Source organism: Rousettus aegyptiacus, unplaced genomic scaffold (assembly GCF_014176215.1).
Source record: "Rousettus aegyptiacus isolate mRouAeg1 unplaced genomic scaffold, mRouAeg1.p scaffold_m13_p_8, whole genome shotgun sequence".
NCBI classification, from domain to species: domain Eukaryota; kingdom Metazoa; phylum Chordata; class Mammalia; order Chiroptera; family Pteropodidae; genus Rousettus; species Rousettus aegyptiacus.
Genome location: NW_023416311.1, coordinates 94,102,492 through 94,126,881, shown reverse-complemented (window position 1 = coordinate 94,126,881; position 24,390 = coordinate 94,102,492). Strand labels below are relative to the sequence as shown.

The window sequence follows — 24,390 nt, the reverse complement described above, 5'->3', positions numbered from 1 at the left end:
CTTTTTTACTCTTAGCTTTTTCTCATTCACTGTGTCTGAGGGATATAACCCATACCTGGAGAAGGTAGATGCTTCTTGTGTCTCCTCTTGGGCAAAGAGGATACCACCCTTCTTTTATCTCACCCCCTCTCTTTCCAGCTCTCCAGAATCACTGCCCCGGAGAGATGCCCAGGCCCCCATTTACCTGTTTTCCTTTTTTGCATGTATGATCCAGATGGTCCCATCCTAGGTGTTCTCAAGACCATTAGACATCCTGAGCTACCAATCCTTTAATATCCAAATAGAATGGTTGTTGTTACCATTTCACGAGACCTCCAGCATTCTCCCTCAGTTTTCCAAAAATTTTCTGGAGGGAGTTGTCTTCCAGTCATTCCAAGCTGTGGTTTGCTTCCCTGTTTTAACCTGGAGGCTAAACCAGAGGCTGCTGACCTGCCTTTATCTCTCGTTCCCTCCTCTTTGTATGCTACAGGTGCTGCTCTTGTACTACAAACTCAGATTCAGGAGAAGTATGACTTTCTTGATTTTTCTGTGATTGTGTGTAAGATCTCCATTGCAGCTAGTGGCAGAAATGTCATCTCAGCTAATTTCATGATTTCTCCCCTTCCTTCTTTTAAATTCCGGGCAGAGCTGGGGTGGGCTTATATGGTGTTAGAATATCGAGGGTGGTGGTGGGGTCTAGCCTATTTTCCCCCATGTGTCCATGCAGGTCTTCACTTAAGAGTTCATCTTGTCTGGTTCTTGTCCTATTTCCTTCTTCACACTGGTATTTGTTGAGATGTCCTTTGTTCTGTTCACTTTATTCAGGTCATGGCTGGGGAGATCGCCTTACCCTGGCTGCAAGGCTCTGGTTGTCTGGGTCACATCTGTGCTACCCTTGGCCAGTGAGGATGACATTCTGCTGAGTCCTGCAGCACCCGGGGAGTGCTGGGACACAGTGAGACTGGCTTAAGCCTGCCATCGTCCTGTGCCAAAAAGACATTTCTACCTGCACCCTGTGGGGTGCAGAGGACCTCTGGGAACTTGCCCACCTGGAAAGCAAGGTGCTGGTTTGCTTTGCTCTTAGATCACCAAGCTTTCCTGGGATCTTCCCCCAGGGATGGTTGGGGGACAGGGAGAAGAGCTACTTCTCAAAGAGTTTCATCTCATTTCTCCCCAACTCTCCCTTTCCCTAGTCTGAAGAATATCTTGAGAGGCGGTAGGGTAGGGGCAGAAAGGACAGGATTTGACTTGTTATATATTAAATCCAAAATGTATGCCTGGAATCCTAAGATTTTAAAAGTCAAAAGCCAAGAATCTGACTCCTTTTCTCTCTGCTATAACCTCCTTTTCCTTGTGGAACGCTGTAGCTGAGGTAATGGGGAGCGTGGGAAAGGGGAAGGTGAGAAAGTAGGAAGAGCTGGGAACAGGAACCACACTGGGTAACACTTCAAAATAATATCCTGCTGCTTAAATAAACTTTGCTCTGAAGGTTTAGAAGAAATGAGTAATGGTGGGTGTTTACAGTGAAATAAATGCATCCGCATAGGGAAGCACTTAAAAGTGCCCCCAAGAGTTTCTCACTAGCTGCCTTACTCAAGCTTTGGTCTTTTCCAGTTACTGAGCTGTTTCCCTCAGTCTTTCTCTTCTCCCTGCTCCCCAAACCACTTCCCTTTCTGGTCTACCTGTGGATACTACAAATTCAGTTCATTTATTTAACTTCCTTTTTGGATTATTATTTCTTCCAGACCAAGGCCTGAAGTCAGGCGTGGTGTCTTTTCATATCCAAAGATTCCTTCTAGAAATTTTCCTATAAAAGGAGCAATTCCCTATCCCATCCTGTACAAATGCAGGTGAATTACTAACGGTCCCATTATTTAAAAGCAACTGCAGTCCTATTTTGCTATAAATAAAAAATTTCCTTTTACTTTCATTCAATGTAAAAATTTATTTATTTTTGAATTATATATATTTAGAAAAGAAAATCACTTAACGATCAAGAATTTGCTAATAGTTTCACCAAGAATCACCACCCAAGAACACTTAGCCAACTAAATTTGCATGCAAAGCATCACATCTCCCTGCTTCTGAAGTTCATACTTCCTTAACAGTTCTCCACTTCAGAGGCTCAGAGAATCAAAACTTAAACCTACCGCAGGCATACTGCCCAGTTCCCTCAGTGACACAGAAACTGTGTCACATTTTGTTAAAGGGGAAGGGATAAGATGCCAAGGATGCTATATTCATTTAATTGTGTTTGGTTTACTTTGAATGATAAACATGATTTTTGAAGGAGATCATATAATGTGCTACCCCATAATAAGCCTCAAAATTATTTTTGAGTTAAAGGCACTTAAAAAAAAGAGAGATACAAGAAGGGCATTCTGATCCTCTCCCTTTTCTCTCTAAAATTGAGATTAAATGTCTTTTAATCTCAATTAAAAGAAGATGTCTTTCTTGCACCAGAAAGAAATATTCTTATCATCAAGACAGGAGGTGGAGACAGAGAATTTTGTACAAATAGCCCTTGTTCAAATAATTCTTATCTTCCTTTAGCCTCCCCATATAATTTAGTTACTTTTCCACAATTACCTCCTGTTCAACCTTGTATGAAAGCATTTAGGTTTTCCATTTCTATGGGTCTTCATTGCCTTGTGAGGGCTCCCGTGTCACATAAAACTTAGATAAATTTGTATGCTTTTCTCCTGTTTATCTGTCTTAGGTCAATTTAATTCCGAGGCCCAGAATTAATAAGGTGGAGGTAAACTTTTGCCTCTGCTACCATTTCTTTAGGTAGGTGTGTGTGAGAGAGAGGGGTGGAGGTGTGTAGGGAGACTGATCCAGCAGCCATGTTAGTGTATATTTTCTCGGCTACTTTTATTTCATTATGATTCAGAGTTTTACACACACACACACACACACACACACACACACACAGAAAAAAAAATTAAGGAAGTTATTTCTATTATTGCGTGCATTTAATCTTTAAAAGTCAAATAGTACCAGAAGAGGAAAGAGTCTGGGGAGGAATGCTTTCACATTAGTGTTCAGATTTCGACTTAGTCTCCTGTATTCTATTTGCTCTTCAACCCCTTTACACATACCATCCCCCCTTCGATTTTTCCAGAGAAGATATAATTTCCTTCTCTTATGAGGGTGATGTGGATGGGAACCATGGATCTAATTGCTCCATAAAAGGGGACTTGATCATTCCCCCTCCCCCCCCCCCCCCCCCCCCCGCCTTCCATGGCATCACAGACCTGTAATTCTGAGCTTCTACAGAATTCTGCTTTGCCTTTACCAAATCCCTTACCGTTCCTCCATCTGCTGGCCCTCTTCGTATTTTGAGATTCTCCACCATGTATGTTCTCTGTTATGGTGGCCATGAGAATGTGTTCTCAGAGCTCCCACTCGCAGGGAGTGAGATTAACATACGGCTGATGGTTATCACTGAGCACTGTTTCTACCAGGTGTTGCGCTCTTGGGGTTTGTGACCTCTTCTCATGGGTAAGGCCTCCTCTCTTGCTGCATATTGAGGCCTAGGAGCTTATTTTTGGTGGGAGTCTTGAGCTCACACTATTTCACAATTATACCATAACCAGTAACAAAGACAGAAGGTTGGCTCTCTCCTCTCTTCATTCAATGCAGGCAAATGGGTCTCAAAGCACCTAGTGGGTTCAAGTTGAGAACAGATCTCTCTTTCTTATTACTCCTACTGCTTCCTCTGTTGAACCCAGACATGCACAGAAAGCTTAGCTGGGGCCAAGTCCAAATGACAGTCACTTTGATAGTCTAGGAATTGATCACTTCTTACTCTGGCAGTTAGAGCAACCACCTCTACAGTGTTCCCAATCTCCATCTCTTCCTTTCTTTGATTCGATCATAATATCACTCCAGACATTCCTAAAACATTTTACTGTCTCAAAAACCTTCCATACCCCACTTTTTTTGTTTTTCACAACTCCTTGGAACTTATTTAGGGCCCTTTACCATCTGACTTCACCCTAATTTTCCAGATAAATCTCCCACTCTTGCTCTTGCTCTGTGCCAACTCTCTACACTCATAAGGTAGACTACTCATAGCCTCTCAGTGTGCCTTATTTTGTGGTCATACCTAGCTCAGATTCTTCTTTTCCCACTCCAAGTGTTCTCAAGCTGTCTTCCTCTTTGAAGCATTCCCCATTCCAATTCCACAAAGGCCCAGCTCTCTGTGGAATTTTATACTATTTGTGGTTGTAGCTTTCTACTGGTAATTATAGAGACTTGCACAATTTCATGTATAGTCATCTCAAAAAACAAACCTCTGGCTAACACAGATCTATTCCTCTGGGCACAGATACTGCTGCAGAGAAGCTGCGGGATTCCTTGGTGCTGATTGGTAGTAGTAATGGGTGCGGAGGAAGAGGCGGTAGTATTGTCTTGGATCTTGGAAAGAAGCCAGAACTGAGCTCCTGCAGCTCTGCAGAGCCAGCACTTCTTAGAGCTTGGGCAGCCTTGGCACTGAGCCCAGAGAGCTGATGTGTGAGCCTCATCTGCGTGCTGCCCCTGTTCTCTGATAGGGTTCTACGTGGGATGGGTTTCTGTTCTCCAGAGTCATCTGGACCTTAAGGCTTTTGTGCTTGCTTCTTACTCTGGAACCCCAGCACCAAAATTTTAGGTTGGCTGTCCGCTTTCATTTAGGTCCCTGTATAAATATTTCCATTTCATTCCTTTCATATCTAAATTAGCCTCAATTTAGCTGATTGAATTTCTATGGCATCATCCAATTTTTCTTTTATAACATTTATCTGGAATTATCATCTCTATTTTTTCTTTACTTACTTTTATTCTGCTCCGTGAGTTTAACGACTATCTTATACATTCTTGAATAAGAATGAATAAGCATTTAGCGTAATGCAAGGTTATAGTAGGTACTCAATACATGTTTACTGAATAAGTAAATAAACTAAGAAAGAACCTTTGGGCAGCTTCCTGCACTTGAGTAAGGAGTTGTAGCTCTTTCTTTCTTGGAGGAGAGGGAGGGGAGGTTGTGAGTCAAATGGCTCCAACAAGTGTTCTGAACTTTGTCCAGAACAACATCCAAATTTTGAGGGAGAAGCAACTATGGCTCCCAGAGCCCAGGAAGGCTCTAGTTACCCCGTGTATGAGCTCAGTCCAACCAGACACCCCCCACAGGGCTCCAGGGCACCATTGGCCCCAAAGGAATTTTGGTCAGTTGGCCATAGTGTTGGTTGGGTAGAGTCCTTAACTGCTTTGGGTGTGCCAACTTCAGGCTAGCAAGCTACTCTGCTCGAACAGTGATTGTTGAGTGTGTTTCCTCTTTTTACAATTTAATTTTAATATATATTTTTTTCTTTTCATCTTTCTCACTGAAATGTATCGTGTGTACTGTAAAATGCCCAAATATTAAGTGAAATTTTACATCCACATACATCTGTATAACTACTATCCAGACCCAGATATATTCAGCATCCCAGCAGTGTTATAGAACTGAAAGAGTGTTTAGAGCCAAAGACTAAATAAACATGGAGAATTGCAGTGGAGAAATATTGGCTATTTTATTGATGAATGGCACCATCCAGGAGAACGGGAAGCTAATGCTCAAAAGCCTGAACTCCCCAGGGACACATAGGTTACAGATTACATAGGACAAAATCACAAGACACTGTGGGTTAGGAGTTTCCACCTGTGCTGGGAGCTGATTGGTAGGCAGTGAGGTAAGAGTAATAGCACTTCTTCGGCCCTTCAGGACAGTTCTGAGGTCTTTTCTGGGATCCCTCTGTCTGGTGTAATGGGAAACTAGCCATGGGGTCGGTCCACCTTAGGGCTCAAGAAGTGAAACAAAACAGGTCAATAAGTTATCTTTAGCCTGCTAGAGGTCCCATCCTGTGACCATAAGTCAGATCCAGGCTGCTGTCTTCTGCTGCCTCATGGGCTGCTGCTTATTGGGGGAAAGGCTAGGTCTCTGAGGGGTATATAAAGAGAAAGGGATATGATTTCTGGAGCTAGGATTTAAAAATAACTTTAATCAAAGTCTTAATGACACTCAGTTTCAGCAGATTCCTTCTCACTCATTCCCAAGCAATGTCCCTCTTGGGTAACCTGATTCCCATAGATTATTTTTGCATTTTTGGAAGGTCATATAAAAGGAATTATACAGTCGTTTCATTTTTAAAATGTGGTCATCTAGCCTGACACTGCATAGAAGAGTGGTCTAGAGCTTGTGCCGTTGTCTCTCAGTTTGTACCTGTGGGAGTTAGGCGATGCAGGGTTGGCATGACGACTTCCCCTCCCCTCCATAAACTCCAGCAATTTCTTTAACCTTGTTGACCTTTGGTTTCCTCATCTATAAAATGAAGAAAATAGTCATTCTTACTTTATAAAGTGCTTGTTAGGATGAGGACCTGATATATGTAAAGTGCCTTCTTCAGTGACTGGCACATAGTGGGTGCTTGCTAAATGTGTGTTAGATGATGACTATAACTATATATATTCTTGGCTATAGTAGGCATTCATCAAACACACATCGAAATAATCTATTAGCTAAATTCCTTCTTGTAGTATGTTTCTCTTGCCTTCTGTGAACTACCTTAAACCTCCAGGATTTCAGTTTAGGGATAAAGGTATGTGCAGCCCAGGACCTCCGTAAAAATTTCTTGCTCTTTCCAGAATTAAACACTGACTTTGGTTTCCTTCCTTTGGATTTTACTAGCCTGAATCAAATACTGGAAGTCGAAGGGGAGGGGATCATATCTAGGAAAATGGGTCAGAAGTGTCGATCTTTTTCGGTACAGACACTTCACTTTAATACAAGAAACATTTATGGAACGAGAGAAAAGCTCGGGGCTTGTCATTCACGTTTTACTCGCTCCTACATTCACTCATAGGTCAGACCCACCGTTGCGGCATCTCACTTTCAAGGCATTCGTTCAGGTGAGGGGCGGTTCCTTTAAGGCCCTGGAAAGGGTCTCGGTGCTGGTCTCGGCGGCGAGGCCACGCCCCGTCACGTGCTCCAGCGGGCGGGGTCGCTGTCTCTTGGCTTCCGTCACGTCCGGTTCTCTGTCAGTCGCAAGCGAGCGAGCACTGGGCTCTCTGACTGCAGGAGCGGAGCGTGAGTACGCGGGACCCCGCCCCCACACCTCGAACCCCCTGCCCGGGCGACGCCCCCACCCCTGCAGCGGGACCCGGAGCCGAGCGGCCCTCCGCTCGTCTGTCGGCGGCAGCCGCGGGAAATGGCGGCGCTGCCTGACCTCCCCCGTCCCGGCCTCGGCCTCCCCGGACCCCTCCTCCGTCTCCCATCCCCTCCTCCGGTCCAGACCCCGCGCGCCTTGCGCTGCAGGCCCCTCCGCGCCAGAAGTCGGCCCCTGGTAACGGCTCCGCGGCGGCGGGGGCGCCGGCCTTGGGCGGCGGGGCGCGGCTGGGCTCGAGGAGCCGCGGGGAGGGGACCGGAGTGCCCCCGGGACAATGCAGGGGCGGCCGGGGCTCGAGTGGGGGCGCGTGTGGGCCTGCTTCTCCCCGAGGTCTCTCTGGGGCCCCTGCCTTTGCCCTCGGGGTGCGGAGGCGCCGCGGGGACGGGGCAGAGCGGACCCCATCCGAGGAGGGCGGGGCGGGGCAGCAGAAGGGGTTGGGGGTGGAGGGCGGCTGGTGTGCCGGGGGTAGCGAATGCTTCGAGAGAAGAAAATGGCGCTTGGTGCAAGTCCCTCCTCTTCCCGCACGGTCTCCGCTTTTCGCCACCTCCCACGCCCCCTCCGACCAACCTGTTTTCCCCCTCAGCTCTACCCGTTTCCAGTCCCCGGGCTCTAGCAGGCTCCCTGGCTCCGCGCGACCTCTTCCCGGGTCTTGGTGCTTAGCAAAGCCCTCGTGTCATACCGAATTCATGTGCCCTTTAGTCCTAATTTATTTTCACCTCGTCTTTTCTAACCCTCCCCCACACCGTCATCAAAGACCAAATATTCGTTTTTTAAGTCTTCTATACAACATTAGCTCTTTTAGCATCATCATTTTTTTTTTGAAACAGCAAAGCCTCAAGTAAAAATAAATACATATTTTGTCAAAAGTTCAGAGGCTAGCTTTAGTTTCCATTACCTGGTTTCCTTGTTGATTGGACTTCTTATTTGGATTAAAAAGGAGGTGGTTCTTTGACATGATCTTCGGCCCCCAGGCAGCTTTTATTAGTAGATGGTATAGATATGCTTGACAGTTTCAAAGTGAAAAATAGGTTATGTCCAATTTAATTACCTTTAAAACATGATTCTTGTCATTATTAGGTAGTGTACAAAACATTAATTTGGAGATTAGGTTGTAAAATGGAGCAGTAATTGGAATAATGTATAAAACATGGTGATATCGAACGTTGCTGCTCCCTTCCGAATTTACTCTTCTCTCTCAAGTTAAAATCAATATGGCTGGTTGGGCATGGTTTGAGCTTGTAAAATTTAGGGGCTAGGATTGGTATGGCCCACTTCTTTTACCCTGACCTCTATTGTGGAACACGTTCACCACCTGGTATTATTGTATGTAAGTGTCTTCAAAGAGGTACAGCTTGGCTTGGAATTCCTTGAAATTTGGAACTTAGGCTTTTAAAAAAATCTGCAAAGGTAGCTAGCTGCACAAGGCCCTCTGCCTTGCTGCGCTCAGGCACTCAGTAAACACCCACTAGAAAGGAAGACACTGGGCTGTGTACCTGGGGAGGGAGGAGACCTGGGAGAGTAGGGTCTTAGTAGGGATTTGAGGAAAGGTTTTGCCTCTCCCATTAGCAGATTATTCAAATTTTAGTTATATTTCAGAGTAGAAAATTAGTGTAAAATATAGTGAATTGTGAATTATGTATAACGTTATGATCTCTGAATTAGTGCTTGTTAATTGATGGTATGGTCCAAAAGCCCATGAAAATTAACATATACAAAATATGAAAAAAAATCGGATTATAATAGCAAACTAAATAGATGGCAGCATCTGTATAGTGCAACTGTTGCTCACGTTGTGTGAATGTTGTGGTTATTTCCTTGCAGTGAATAATTTTATGTTAAGTCTTGTCAGTGAGAACTGTAAAGCGGTACTGAGAAGAATTATTCATATTTCTCCCTGGTTTTAACAGTGATTGCTGTCAGCTGCTTCTTGCTGTGTACCCTACCCATAAATATCTAAAGTATAGAAAGTATAAAAATGAAGTATAAAAAAACCCATTGGCTTTGATAAAGAAGTGTAGGAGTGTGAGATGTATATGACATTTAGTTCTTTCTCCTTGCTAGGTTCAGAACACTTCACTCTCCATGTTATTTCAACTGGGAAGAGCATAGATTAGAGTATACCTTCTAGCATGTGCTCAGTATAACAACTCAAGTACCACAAAATGGTAGAATGGACATGGAACTTCTTAAATTTTTGATTGGGTGAGAATTAAGTTGAAGGTAATAGAGCAGTTTACAAATTATTTACATAATGTATTTTTCTTTCAGAATGCCTAAATCAAAGGAACTTGTTTCTTCAAGCTCTTCTGGAAGCGATTCTGACAGTGAAGTTGACAAAAAGGTGACTTCCTGCACCAAATCATTTCTGTGATATTTATTTCAGCAGTATTGCCCATATCCATTTCTGAAAGTGGGGAGCAAGGCATATCAGAATTTTTAAATGAGCCTAGAGGGGTGTTTCAGAAAGTGAATGGCCCCTTTACCAGTTGACCAAAATGCCTAGGGTGCTTGTACATGCACACTTTTAGGCCCTAAATCAGACTTGTGCAAGTCTTCAGACTATAATGTCTGTTGAAGACCCCTAAAACTGCAGAACCACTGCCTTAGACAATAGGGGAGTAGTATTAGAATTAGGCCAAAGCCACTATATTTGCTATTATTTAGAAATCTGCCTAATCTGTAGGTATTGCGTGTAATAGTTGATCCAAATTACCTGAACTCCTTGAATGCAAATGTCAACTTTGACAGCTTTCTTAGCCATTGGTATTTATCCAGCCCACAAGTATTACTTAAAATGTAGGTTTGGTACACTTTAAGTTAAATATTTACTTTGGTCCCCTCCTTTTAGTTAAATCAGCACCAAGAAAGGTAACAGGAAATTGCCCATTTTTGATAACTGTGCTGTAAGTGGTGCATTGCACTTAACCAAGCACCTCACATTTTGGTCAGGGCCTCTTTCCACAAACTCTTCTTTATTTCCTAGAAGCTTACGTAGCTGTGTCTCTGAGCTTGGTTAGAAGTGTTAGTTAAAAGGGTTTATGGGAGACTCTTGGAGGAGAGGGACCTTTGTAGGGAAAATCCAAATATGATTTCACCTGGAAGGTTGAAAGGAACATACATATACTTGAGAAGGAAATCTCTCTTAATTTTTCTGTTTGAACTCATTGTATCATTTGAATATGTTCATTTAACAAATTTTTACTGAGCTTTTGTGTGCCAGGCGTGTGCCAGTCCACAGGGAATATCTAGACCCTGATGTAAAGAATAATTACTTTTGCTTATTGAGCTGAGTTAATTTTTGCTATTTGTTCCAAATAGTGCTACTAATCCTGTAAGCACTTGTATTAAAAACATCCATTTTTTGTTTATATACATACGTATATTTTATTTAGCTACATTGAATTTAGTTAACAATACTTGTTTATACTTTCCACTAAGGAATGTGACTGCCCTCTACTGTTTGGGTTGGGAACTTTACTGGTTTTCATGGGCTGTTCACTCATTTTGAGAATGAGGCTACATTAAAAGCTTTTACAGTAATGCTGCTTTTAAAACATTGTTTTGATTTTGAATGTTAGTCCATAACAAAATCCTGTCTACAGTGATTTTTTTTTTTTTTTTAATGACAAGGAAGTTCTTGAGTCACTGACTTCCAGTACCTAGTACAAAATACCTTTCTTATTAGCTTTGTCTACACATAAATTGAGCCAGTTTGTCTCTCTCGGAACAGGTAGAGCATAAATAAATAATCATATCCTAGAAACGGGATAAATTGATTGTTTTCTTCCTAATTAGTATATCCCTTTGTAGCTTTAGTAGACCTGTGGTTTCCAAAAGTATATTCAAAAGCAGCAGCTCTCCCCCATACCCCTTTTTTGTTCCTCCCAAAGAAACCTTATATGGGATCTGTCCTGGTCTATAAAATAACCTCTGGTTAATACCACTCTACTGCCTGAAATATTTTTTGGGGCTTCTGAGAACAGTTTGAAAAGACTATTACATACCAGTGCTAGGTTTGTTTCAAAGTTCTGCTGTCAAGTGAAACTTGCCCATGTATATGTTTATGATTGTTTCTTAATAAATCTATCTTTTGATCCTTTAAGTCTTAAAAGGTAATGGAATCTTTTGAACCTGTTAATGTAAGAAATGTTCAAACTAGTAGAGAATTTTATAAGAGTTTATTTGAACCAAAGTAATGACCTTACCTGGAAGCAACATCTCCAGTGTTCTGGAGAGTGACAGTTGTGCAGTTTCTTTAGTACATTTGGAATTAAGAAGGGAACGTGAGGAAGGTTACACGAAGGTGGCAGAAAGCAAGGTAGAGGTTGTATTACAGGATAGTTAACTAGATTGTGTTCTCTTGAGGGTGATTAAGCTTCCCAGGGGTCTGAAAAAGGAGACATTTCAAAGGTGTGTTAAACTAGAAGCACAGAAACAAGGCAGGCTTAAGGCAAAGATAAACCTTTTACTACAAAGTTACATTCCTGGGGCATGACTACCCTCCCTGACCTGCCCAGTTAGGCATTTGTGGTCAGATCACCCTGTGAGGTTACTTGAGGTCACTGAAGTATGAACTTGTATGTACCCTCTTTTTCACCCTCAAATCTGTGATTCGTTTCATTTTTAAGTGCAAATTTTAACCATAGTCAAGTTTTTCTTTCAAGTTAAAGAGAAAAAAGCAAGTACCTCCAGAAAAACCTGTAAAGAAGCAAAAGACTGGTGAAACTTCAAGAGCTCTGTCATCTTCTAAGCAGAGCAGCAGCAGCAGAGATGATAACATGTTTCAGGTAGAGTTGGTTATTTTCATAAATCCAGAGGATTTATTATCTGATTTGATCTGAAGAATGATAAAAATGTCTTAATCTGATAACATGTAATCATTTATGTGTATATGACTAAAGATATTCATGAAATATAAGCACAGGTAGTAGAAATGAAAGTAATTTACAGGATGCTAGATTATTGTTAAAGGCTAGAAGTTTGTAATTTTGCTATATTTAAGACAATGTGAGTTTAAAAGCTATAGAAATCCAAAAGAGATTGAGAGCTGCACATTTCGAAAGTAGTTTGGAGGAGGTAGGTCTAGTATTGGGCTGCGAGAATGGATAGGATATTATTGGAGAGGAGGCAACACTATGACTTCCCTAGGTTTGGCTTGATGAGAACAGAAGAGGTGAGTGAGTTTACTAAAATAGGCCCTTTTTATATATAGTGGAGAATAAGAGTGAGCAGTGAGGCAGAGCAAGGGAAATTCATTAGAGGGATTTGATGAAACCGTTCAGAGAGGAATAGTAGGGCTGCTTTTCTTTGTTGCCTGGTTTTAGGGAGACTTGTTAGGCATCATCATACAACAAGAGTTTGTGGGGAGAGGTGGTGAGGGTAAATGGATGCAAGTAAGATCTCTTTGTTAATTGTAGACTTTAATCTGTATTTGAGGTGTTAAGGGCTTAATGTGAGGTGATAAGGGCTTAGATGGTTTTTCCCCAAAAGAAATAGTGTTTATAAATGACTAATGAGGAAAAAATGGACTGAGGAATAAAATAATCAGTGAAGACTGGTTTTGAATTTGAGGTACCATAGAAATGCAGGTTTTAATTGATAGAAATGAGAAAAAGTGGTTTTAATGGGAAAGGTGGTTAAGTTTGGCTTTTTGGACCTGATTATAAATGTGATAAAAAGAGTGTCTCCTGTAACACATGAAAGGCTTAGCCAGGAAACATTCCCGTGGGATCATCAGCATATTAAGTACACATCAGAGGGAGAAGAGGCGACTGAGGACATGTCTTGGTGACTGCTGTTTAGGAAGGAAGGGAAAAGGGGGTATAAACCAGAGAAGGTGAAGGAAAGTAGATGGGTACAGTAATTATTTGGTGTTAAGGGGCAGGCAGTATGGTTGAGGCAGGGCACTTTTGTCCATATTTTTCCTCAAAGGAAACACAAGGTTCAGTAATACTACCTTAGTTGATTTGATAATTTAAGGATAAACCTGATATTTCTAAGTTATGTCATTACAGAGTCAAGTGTTCTTAACCCACTTGGGTTGGGTGAGTGGGATCTTCATGGATGTACTTTAGGGTATCTGTGTTACTTATGTGAATTTTTTTTTGTATTTGAAGGGATTAATTATAACCTTAATCAGATTCCCAATTTAAAAATCATTGTTCCATATGATGTACATACTGGTCTTATTACGTGCCAATCTCCAAATTATATGCATGTAGAATTATATGCATTCTGTCATGCTATTCTGTTATTTCCTTCTATGACATAAGATTGCAGTCATCTTTATTCTTTCTACTTTAATTATCTGCTATCATTTTTTTGTTTTTTATTTTTGGAGGGGAGGAGGTTAAGAATTTCTCAGCTTTATTCATTTTTCAAGGGAGAGGAGGTCACTGACTCGGGCAAGTTCCTTTTTTAAATGACGTTTTGAGATGTAATTTATATAATAAAATTCACACAAAGTGTAATTTGATTAGCCGTGATAAATAGACACGCTGTTGTAGTGAGGCCATTTCCATCACCCCAGAAAGTTCCTTCTTAGCCTCCCTTCAGAGTCACCTCCCTACTCCAGGTAGCCGCCGATCTAATTTCTATTACTATAGATTTATTTTGCCTGTTCTAGAACCTCATATAAATGGAGTCACACAGTCTGTATTGTTTTTGTGTCTGGCTTCTTTGGCTCAGCATTACATTTTTGAGTATCTGGTGTGTTCCGTTTTATTGCTGAGAGGTATTCAATACCATTGTGTGATTACACTACAATTTGTTTATCCATTCATTTTGGATGGACATTTGGGTTTTTAGTTTTGGCTATTAGGAATAAAGCTACTATGAATATGCTTGTACAGATCTTTTTGTGGATATTTCCCTTTTGAGTATATAGCATATGCATTTGCTGGGTCATAAGCTAAGTGTAAGTTTAAGATTATAAAAAATTTTCAGAATGTTTTCTGTAGAAGCGGTACCATTTTATGTGCCCATTAGCAATGTTTGTGATTCCAGTTGCTCCACATCCTCACTGTAGGTATTGTTAATCTTTTTAATTTTATTCAGTTAAGGTAATGGACGTGTCATTGTGGCTTATTATAGTTTTACTTGCATTTCCTTAATGTCATACTTTTTTTGATAATTCTGAGTCTTTAGCCCATGAAAAAATAAGTCATTTGGTTAAATAAAAGTTCTTTATGTATTTTAGATACAAGTCCTTTGTCAGATATACAGATAGTGAATATTTTTTGGGGTCTGTAGTTTCCTTTTTATTTTCTTAAATAGCTTTAAAAAGCTTTAGTTTTGATTAATTCAGTTTTTATCATTTTTCCCCTTTTTTGGTTAGTGCTTTTTGTTTGCTATGAAAACATATTTCTCTTATCCCATGGCGACAAAAATGTTAGTGTTTTTTTTTTTTTCCTAAAATTTTTATAGTTTTAACTTTTATGTTTAGGTCTACGTTCCATGTAGAATTAGTTTCTCTGTGTATGGCGTGAGATAGGGGTTGACACTCATTTTCCCCTGCATATAGATATCCAATTTTTCCTATACCATTTGTTGAAAAAAATATTCTCTTTCCATTGAATCACCTTGAATCTTTGTTAAAAAAATCAGTAAATATATAAAAAAGTGTCTATTTCTGAACTTTATTCTGTTCCATTAATCTGTGTCTGTTTTTACTCTGGTATTGCACTGTCATAATTATTTGCTTTTACAGCGAGTTTCGATATTAGGTGTATAAGTATTTTAACATTATTTTTCACCATTAGAATTATTTTTGCTATTCTCTGTATTTTGTGTTTCCCTATACATTTTAGTAGCAGCCTGTCAGTTTTTACCAAATAGCCTACTGGGATTTTGATGGGGATGAGTAAAGCTGTAGATTGACTTGGGGAGAATAGGCAACTTTATAATATTGAGGTTCCTTGTTCAGTATCTCCATTTATTTAGATCTTTTTGAATTTCTCTTTTGTGATTTTCATTATAGAGGTCTTGCATATCTTTTGTTAAATTTATTCTTAAGTATTTTGTGGTTTTTGATTGTATCATACATGTATTTCTTAACTTCATTTTCCAGCTTATTAGTGGAAAAACATGCATAATATAACATGTAAACATATGTAATATTATATATATTTATATGTTTACAATATTACCTGTGTTTTTTTAGAGACTTCTTAGAACTCTCTATGTGATGATGATTATGTCTGTTGAAATTTATGTCATCCTTTTCATCCTTTTTCTTGTTTTATTGCTAGTATTTCTAGTACAGTATTGAAAAGAAGTGAGAGCAGACATCCTGCCTTGTTCCTGATCTTAGGGGCAATCCTTTCTTCTTCCTCTAATGTCACCATTGCTTAAACTCTGGAGTGAATGTGTATACTGCTGTGGTTTTGCTGCTCTGGTATGGGAGAATGAAAGTCATTGGATAAACATGGTGCATTTTTCTGTAGGGCCCATCTTTATTTGGAGATTTGCATTAAAACTTTTTATGTTAAAAGGAACACTGATATATCGAGGGATAGTAAACAAAATGTATAGTAAATTTTAGGTTATAGTAGACTCATTTTGGTGGAGCCTGTTAATCTGTTCTTAGATTTTACCCTTCCAACCCCCAGAGCTCTTTGGTGCTGGTGTTGTCTGAAACGGTAACAAAATTTTAGTGTCAGATTATTGATCTATACCACTTTCCTACTTTGAATAGTTTATTTAGTACACATCAAACATAAGTTATGTGAAAAGGGTTTAGGGACTTCATATTGTAAATTCACAAACTTTTGAATATGTGGATGGTCAGCCATGTTTGAGAGGAAGAAACTGCCTTACTATTTTAATCTGTAGCAAACAAAAATATAACGCCTCATTGGAATCGTGGATTAGGGAGCTTCCAGGAAGTTTCTAGGGAGCAAGGATAGAAATTAAAGTAACTAGCCAACTTTGCATGTTTATCGTATTATACTGTGTGCTTTACATAAAATAATCAAGTGCTTGTTATTTCTAATTTAAGACTGGAAAAATGCCAATATAACGTACTTTTAAAAAAAAGGTTTGCTTGTGTTCTTGATTTTTAAAAAATCTTTCTAGTGAGATTTTATAGTTTTAACCCTGTTTTCAGATTTCAGATTTCTCAGGAATATGAGCCTGTTGAAGAGGGACAGTAGTAGTAGTAGTAGTAGTAGTAGTAGTAGTAGTAGTAGTAGTATTTTTCTGCTGTTTTCTTTTTTTTGGTCCTTGGTTCAAGAGCCAGGCTTCAGAATTCTCTTCCTGATTTTTAAGTCTTCTTCAGTATAGCTCAGTCTATTCAGCCTGTCCTTGAATCTCTTCAGTATTTTATCTTTTGCTTTCTCCCTTCTATGTATGTCTTTGTCACTTTTTTCTCTCTTTACTTATTTAATGACCTTTCATCTTTCAAGGTCAGATTCTATCATCTAAAAGTCTCTTCCACTTGTCTGTCCAAGCCAACACAGTACTATTATTTGATTTATGTAATCAATATTATTTTAGTAGGTTTTAAGTACATTTTAATTTTATCTACTCAGCTAGCTCTTGGGCTTACTGTAAAAACTGAAATGAAAATGTTTAGTTCAGTGCTATATATGCCTAAGGTGCTTAAATCACTATTGACAGTTTCACTGTGACAATTATTTTGGTCTTGGTCAATTCATCTATTAAAACAGTTTACTGGGAACTCAGTGTGATAGACAACTAGGAGATACAAAGAAGACTGATTAAACTGACTGTGAAATCACTAATGACTTTGGGTAATGGGAATTTAATTAGTAGAAACAGTTCTCCTTTCAAAGTTTAGCAATAAAGGGAGGAGGAAGTATGGGGAAAGGTATAAAATGCAGATTGAGAAAAATGCTTTAGGGAATGAACTTGTTTGGAAAGAGTGGATAAGAAAACAGTGAAAAGGGGAAGAATTCATTTGTAAGAAATGGGATCTGAGAGGTAAAAAAGTTAAATGATGATGTGGGCGAATACAGAGAAGAGAGATCTGAAGGCACTTGCCATACCTAATGGTCTTTATTTTCTCCATAAATTATGAGATATGCCTGTAAGAAGGGAGCATATCAGCAGGACAAAGAAACTTATTTGGGAATGGAAAACTAAAGGAACATGAATAAGACCTGAGACAAGAAAAAGTCTAAGAGGACATAGGCAAGATGGAATCCATAAATGTGTAATTGTTTCATCACAACTGTGATTCTGCTGTGGCAATACTTGGTATCCCAATTAAAGGGATTAATCATCAAAAGACCCATGTCGATAGGGAAAGGCATGTAGCCAAACCCAGAACTTCAGATGATGTGTCTTGAGCCTAAAACCATAGCTAGTTTTAAGTCAGATTGAAGAGCGGGTTTAGAAAGAGTAAGAGAGAGCGGTATTACAGGTTGATCAGAAAATGGTTTCTTAGTTTAAGTTCTAGACAATATATTACTGCAGCAGAATTCCTTACAAATGCTTACAGATATTTTATAGAGTAAAGCCTTTTCCTTCTCTGTGGAATTTGTAGTTTGTGTTGTATAAGGTTTTTGTAAAATAGTTTTCTTTGGACCGTTTCAAGTTCTCAATTTGAAACTGAGCGAAGTGTATTAAAGATGTTATTTGAAATGAAGGTCTAAAGGGGAAAGCCTTTTCATGTTGTTACTGACTAGAACTCTGGATTCTTACATTCAGAATGATTGCTAAATCAACGTAGCTGAATATATGGATTCCTGTGGTCGTAGTTTTTACTGCTTTCTAATGACTTCTGTTGTGGTAAAAAACACTTAACAAAATTTACCATCTTAACCATTTTTAAGCGTATAGCAGTGTTACATGCATTGACACCATAGTGAAGCAGATCTCCAGATGTTTTTCATCTTGCAAAACTGTTAAATCATTTGTTAAACTTAACTCCCACTCCTCACCCTCCCTCCCTTCAGCTCTTGGTAACCACCATTCTGCTTTTCGTGTCTGTGAATCTGACTCTAGGCATCTCTTATAAGTGGAATCATAAAGTATGTTACCTCTTTTTTGGGACTGGCTTATTTCACTTGGCCTAATGTCTTCAGGCTCATCCATGTTGTAGCATGTGACAGAATTTCCTTCTTAAGGCTGAGTAATATTCGTTTGTATGTATATACCACATTTTGTTTATCCATTTAACTGATGATGGACACTTAGGTTACCCCCATGTTTGTGAAAAAGCTGCTATGAATATGGGTGTGCAAATAAATATGTTTTCAAGATCTTACTTTTAGATATATATTACTGGGTTATATGTTCTAGTTTTAATTTTTTGAGGAACCTCTTACTGTTTTCCGTAGTGGTTGCAGTATTTTACTAATGATGCTTTTAATGTGAAATAATTGGAAACGTGAGATGTGTTTGTTCCATCTTTTTTGAAAGATTTCTTTTTAATGGTGACATTTCCTTTGGTTGTAGTTTTGATATTGAGAATAATAGTTATTTTTGTGATTAAAAGTAGAGTGAATATGCAGTAAGGTGTAAATATAAATGTGGACATCAGTGTTGAAATGGATATCATTTTATATTTTGTTTTTTGCAGATTGGGAAAATGAGGTACGTTAGCGTTCGAGACTTTAAAGGGAAAGTCCTAATTGATATTAGAGAATATTGGATGGATCCGGAAGGTGAAATGAAACCAGGGAGAAAAGGTGAGATTTAATTTCCCGAATTTGGTGCTAATATTGAGACACAATTAAAAATTATCTAAGTTACCTACCTTATTTGAAGTTGAAGTAATGTTGGCAGTGCATTGGGAATCTCCTCATTCCGTTGATTTCACTATCTTTTGTAGTCTTCTTGGATAAAACTGTTAACTTGTTTTAATGAGGTATCTTAAATATAACTGTTAGAATAGAACTTAGAAAAAAATAATACCCTTAATATCACTTCAGTTGGCTGCTAATTTACTTGAATGTAACTTTAAAAAATATATACATGAATTTTGAACTATCTGGGAAGTGTAAAATCAAGAATGGAAATCCTGGTTTACAGTGTTTCCTTTCAGATATTCTTTAGGGTGGTATACTTTAGGTGGGTTTTTGTCTTTTGTTTACTTCATCCAGTCCCAAGCCTGTCAGCATCATAGAAGCATACTTTATTCATTCACCAAAGAGCTAGAGATCATTTGTGTACTAACATAAATTCACATTTGGGTAGTTAGCTGCTTTGGTTGGTCTTAACTAATGAAAAAATACCTTCTTATTTTCTTCTGTCTGTATGTCATTTTGAAAATACCACTTGTTTTCTTCAAGAAGTTTTTCGATTTATTAAACTTACTCTCTCTGTTTCCATACCCTTTAACATTTTCTTGTTCAGGATTGAACAAGAAATACTTCTGGATTGGTCATTCGAGTTGTTTGTTGTGGCCAATGACAGATTTCTTGTTCCTGTGAACATCTGCTAAACAATTGGATTAGCTTGAAAGCTCTTCTTAGTTGTTGTCCTAATACATTCTCTTCCTCTCAGTTTCATGGCTTCTTAGCAGTTTTCCGGGAAAGAAATGACTTCTTAATCCTCGTTTATTTTATTTTTTTTATATGAGTCAAGTAGTAGAATATTGGAAATTTAAAGTGAAAGGTTTTTTTGTTCATAACTTTCACATCACATCTTAAATAGAAAAGACTTGTCATTAGCTAATATTTTAAGTGTTTATTGATGTGCTGGGTGATAGGCTAAGGTTATATTTCAGATTAGCTTATTTAATCATTCACAACAATCTTTGAGGTATGAGTACCATTTTACTGGTGAGGAAACAGGCTCAAGGGTATTGTAATTGTTTTAAGGTCATACAGTTAATGATGATGAAGCTGGGATTGGAAATTTGACAGCATGACTCCAGAATACATTCTTAGCCAGTTTGTACATTCTAAGAAGTCCTGTATGGGCCATATGCCAGCAATTTTTCCAAAGTGAAAAGAATGCTTTTGGAAGACCTCAGCACAAAGTCATTCACCTTGAGTTCCTGTGGAAAGTGTGAGCAAATGTCGAAACCAGATGGATGTACAAATGAAGTGTCACATGCCAAATCTTGACCTCGCCACTTGGACCCCTAGTTTGCAAGCATTTGTGAGATAATCTTCAAATCATCATTTGTTCTCACTGGGTATAATATGTATTCCTAGAATGTAGTGTTGGAAGTAAAAGTGAATATGAGATTGATCTCGGGTAATCATAATGAATCTATAACAAACTAAGAAATATTTGTTCTCAATGTTATACCATTGTGCCATTCAAAATGGTAATTTTGATAAAATGATACTTAATTTGGAAATATCAAAATCCTTAAGAAAGCTTAAATAGATGTTCAACTTTTGACTTTTAAAACTTTGTTTTAGGTATTTCTTTAAATCCCGAGCAATGGAGCCAGCTGAAGGAACAGATTTCTGACATTGATGATGCAGTAAGAAAACTGTAAAATCAGAGCCATGTAAAACCTGTACTGTTCTAGTTGTTTTAATCTGTCTTTTTACATTGGCTTTTGTTTTCTAAACGTTGTTTTCCAAGGTATTGTATATGTGGATTGCAGAACATTTGTAAGAACACTTTTTTTTATGTGCATTATTAAAAATGTTCTGAGTGAAGCTAATTGTCAACTTTATTAAGGAGGATTGCTTTGTGCCCACCACCTAGTGTAAAATAAAATCAAGTAATGCAATCTTAACTGTTGTGGCCTTCTTTGATCAGAAGAATTGATACTGTTTAAGGCCAAAAGCTAACAGCTTGTGAACGTTAAATTTCAACTTGGCTTTTACATTCAAAAGAATTTGTATTGAATTTATAAACTTTTGATTTGTGAAATCCATACTTAATCTGTTTTCTTCCAAACAATGTCTAGACTGATTTTTCTACCCCATTGATAGTTTACTTTTCCCTTTTTATCATTACTTCTTTTAATAACTTGTCATGTTTAGTTTTCATTTTACATTTTATTCTTTTTCTTGAATATATTATGTTAATCCGGAAAGTCAATGAAACTGTCAAAATATGTAGTTATCTTAATAAGGTACTTGTAATTAAAATATTATATGAGAACTACAATCACTAATTCTACTGTATTAAATATTAGGAGATATAGTTTGATAAACAACATGGCTTGTATGAAAACTCTGAGCAAGTAAGTGTATGTCATTTCCTGTAGTGTTCTGTGTAGTTATCTTATTGCTTAGTCTGCAAAAAAATGACTTAGATGTCTGATTTGCTTTCATTTAAACATGTTCATAGGATGATGTCTCTGGTATCAGATATTGTTAAATTAGACTAGGATTTAATAAAAATTGTGAAAGCTTACTGGCCTAACATTTTATTTTATAACACTGAGTATGGTTTATATATAGCCAGAGATGACACCGAGCTTTACTGTCATAGTAGGTAATGTGGTCAGTTTTTAGAGGCAAGAGCATTTACTTGTATTATTTGGCTTTTGCTTCAGTAGACTTGGTTCTTTTGCAGTTAATCTACTGGACTTAAATGTTAACTAAGTTTCAGCAGTTCTGATACGATTTTCTTTGACCCATAATGACGAAGCAGACACAGATGGAGGCACAGATTTCAGGGGCTTTGCAGCAATAAATGGGGTGTGGTGTGCCTTAGGGAAAGAATGTAAGGGAACTGTAACTGAAGTTAAAGAAGAAATTAAAGACGAAATTCTTTTCAAACTAAATGATAACATGACATTTTCATCACATTGATAGGACACAAGTCTAGATAGAATAGTAAAAAGGAAGGTTTAAAGATGTAAAAACTTAAACATTATTTTTTATTTTTGGTAGTTGATCTCAGATGGTTACTGCCATATCAGAGAGTTCCACTATTATATCAAGTTTTATTACTATGTCTTGAACATTTTATAGTAGAATTGTTGAGGACTTGATTTCTAAACCATCTGCCAGACCACCTATAATTATCAGTTTATCTGGCAGCTCTTCTGTTTTAAGTATTTAAAAGATTTTTTTAGATTTTTTAGTGTTTTTTAGCAGTAACTCTTATAGGTGCATAACTGGGGAAGTAAATTCTCTTTTGATATTTTAGCCTTCATCAAATAATAGGTACTAAAGTGTTCAAAATAACATATTTTAGACAAATCATACTTCATTAATAATTTTCCCCATATTTTGAAATGTGTCCCATTAATTGGGAGATCTGCAAAGTATTCCTTATCTATATAGAATGAGTAAGTAGTTAGAAAACAGAACTTTGATTTTGGTGTAGATGGGAGAGGGGATAATGGTTAAATTTCCTAGGTTTATATGAATTTAAAGAGTGTATGCCTTCTGAAACACTCTCACGTGGAGATGGTGCTGAAACCTATATAACCTAGGCATTTTCTAGATGTTTAGCTTATGTCAATAAACCTTCGTAAAATGAACATTTCTCTGGCAGAATTTGATAAGTTGACTGCTAAACTCATTTAAATATATTATTGGATATGCAATATATAGAAATTAATAATCTTTGGGTGTAGGAAAGGATGAGAACTGGGTTAAAACAAGAGTCAAATTAACTTGCACTGAAAAGAAAAGATAGGATACTTTTGTTTTCTGTTTAAACTTTATCTTCTTGGTAAGAATTCTTCCGGAAGAAAGTTTGGCATTTTGGGGCAGTTGTTTCTTACCTTGTAACGCCAAAATGAATTTAATTAATGCCAGTACATTAATTGAATCTACTCTGTAGCGGGGCTTTTCTAATGGGATTTTACTCTTTGTCTTTTAAAATACAAGCAGCATTTGACCAATTTCCAATGCTCTTGGCATTTTATTAAAAGAACACTAAAAAATAAAAACTGTAATTTGATTATTTTGTTTAGGTTCATAAAATAAACTTCTTTTGAAGAATATTCCTACCTCATTAGCTAGTCAAGATCCTGTGATGATCAACCTATTCAACGTAATGTTTTTGGAGAAAAAATGACTTAATGAAAAGAAAAAGTATGTACATCTTGGTCTTGGCTATTGAGGGGAAAAGAAAAAACTGAGAATTAAGTATTTCCGACAGAAGTATGTAAAAGTTTGAAATAGTAAGAAAATGTTGGCTGATATTTAGACATCTGTCCTGATATTCTTTGCTATTCACTTTTTATGGAAATTAATTCAGTGAAACATCCAAGTGGTTTTTCTGTGTTTTTTTTTTTTTTTTTTTTTAAAGTGGTGTTTTTCCAGATAAACTCTAGGGGTAAACATTCACATAGTCACAAATGTAATTCTGTAATTGTGGAATACCTGTATGCTTTGTTTGGTACATCTTCCATGGAGATGTCAGTGAACATAATACTCCATCTGTGAATATTTTAAATATTGAAATAAAAATGAGAACTGTGCCCTATGTGTCTTCCCAGTTTCACAAACCTGAAGATGAATGGCTAAGTTATCTGTTGAATGGGTTTTATTAACAAATAGAATACTTTTCTGTGTGAATGCTTTTGGAATGTGAATTAGTCTCAATGTGTTCATCTTTTGAGGATCTCAACCAGGCCGTCTACCTGGTCCAGATGGAGAAGTACAGATACTGAGGTGTCTATAGTCTCCTTTTTTGTTTACCCCGTGAGTATTTTGCAGTCTAATTATTCCTTGGTATACTTAACAGTATAATAGACTCCATATGACTCTTATTTTATTTCACTTAATCAACTGTCAATTTGCTTGTTAGTAAAAATTGACTCAAAAATTCAGTCGAGAAAAAAAAATAGTACTTGGAATTTATACAATTAATCACTGACTTTACAGTTCTGGAGTATGGCTCAAAGATGATAGAAAAGAGGTTTGAAAAGCATGAAACATTAAAAAAAAAATGCATGGAATCATTTACCCAATACCAGTTCATCCAAGACTTAATGTTCATCTGAGGACAAGCTATTGTTACACAGGACATGTTCCCCCACCCACTTGTGTAAGTCCGTTGCAGAGTTCTGCCCTCCCCAGACATGCTTCTACAGCCGTTCTAGGCCGAGGTTAACAGTGACCTGTTTCTGAATAAAGTGAAATACCTTAATTTAGCTTGGAAATGCTGCTTCCTTTCTCTAACTGCCAGAAAAAAATCACTTGTCCTAAATTTCAGCAGTCGGATACTATACTATAATTTCTCTTGATAAGAATGATACTATGTACAAAGTGCTTTTCCTACCATCCAAACAGAACTTAATTAAAATCGTGTGTATAATAGCTCATGTATCTTAAAAGTATTGTGAAGTTCCACTTTGGCCATCTTCTCAATTAAGCCCATCTTC

At 37.9% G+C, this 24,390-nt stretch overlaps 1 protein-coding gene and 1 long non-coding RNA gene across 3 annotated transcripts; one reads left to right on the top strand and one right to left on the bottom strand.

Annotated features, from left to right (window-relative positions):
- Positions 1-5,515: 5,515 nt before the first annotated feature.
- Positions 5,516-7,006, bottom strand: LOC118606567. Of its 2 annotated transcripts, XR_004952526.1 has the most exons (3): positions 6,875-7,006; positions 6,224-6,322; positions 5,516-5,803 (listed from the first exon to the last, which is right to left on the bottom strand). It is a non-coding gene; the product is annotated as an uncharacterized LOC118606567 (long non-coding RNA). The 2 variants fall into 2 exon arrangements; XR_004952525.1 differs by having other exon boundaries at positions 5,516-6,322.
- Positions 6,989-23,484, top strand: SUB1 (SUB1 regulator of transcription). Its single transcript, XM_016138275.2, has 5 exons — positions 6,989-7,087; positions 9,435-9,507; positions 11,831-11,953; positions 18,712-18,820; positions 20,507-23,484. Exons 2-5 carry the CDS (start codon positions 9,436-9,438, stop codon positions 20,584-20,586), a joined length of 384 nt encoding a protein of 127 aa, XP_015993761.1. The 5' UTR covers positions 6,989-7,087; position 9,435; the 3' UTR covers positions 20,587-23,484.
- The last annotated feature ends 906 nt before the right edge of the window (positions 23,485-24,390 follow it).

Excerpts from the sequence above, each read along its gene's own strand:
- SUB1 (XM_016138275.2), top strand. The coding sequence starts at position 9,436 with ATGCCTAAATCAAAGGAACTTGTTTCTTCAAGCTCTTCTGGAAGCGAT. Across the intron at positions 9,508-11,830 it reads ACAGTGAAGTTGACAAAAAG|TTAAAGAGAAAAAAGCAAGT; the intron begins GTGACTTCCTGC and ends TTTTCTTTCAAG. Across the intron at positions 11,954-18,711 it reads GAGATGATAACATGTTTCAG|ATTGGGAAAATGAGGTACGT; the intron begins GTAGAGTTGGTT and ends TGTTTTTTGCAG.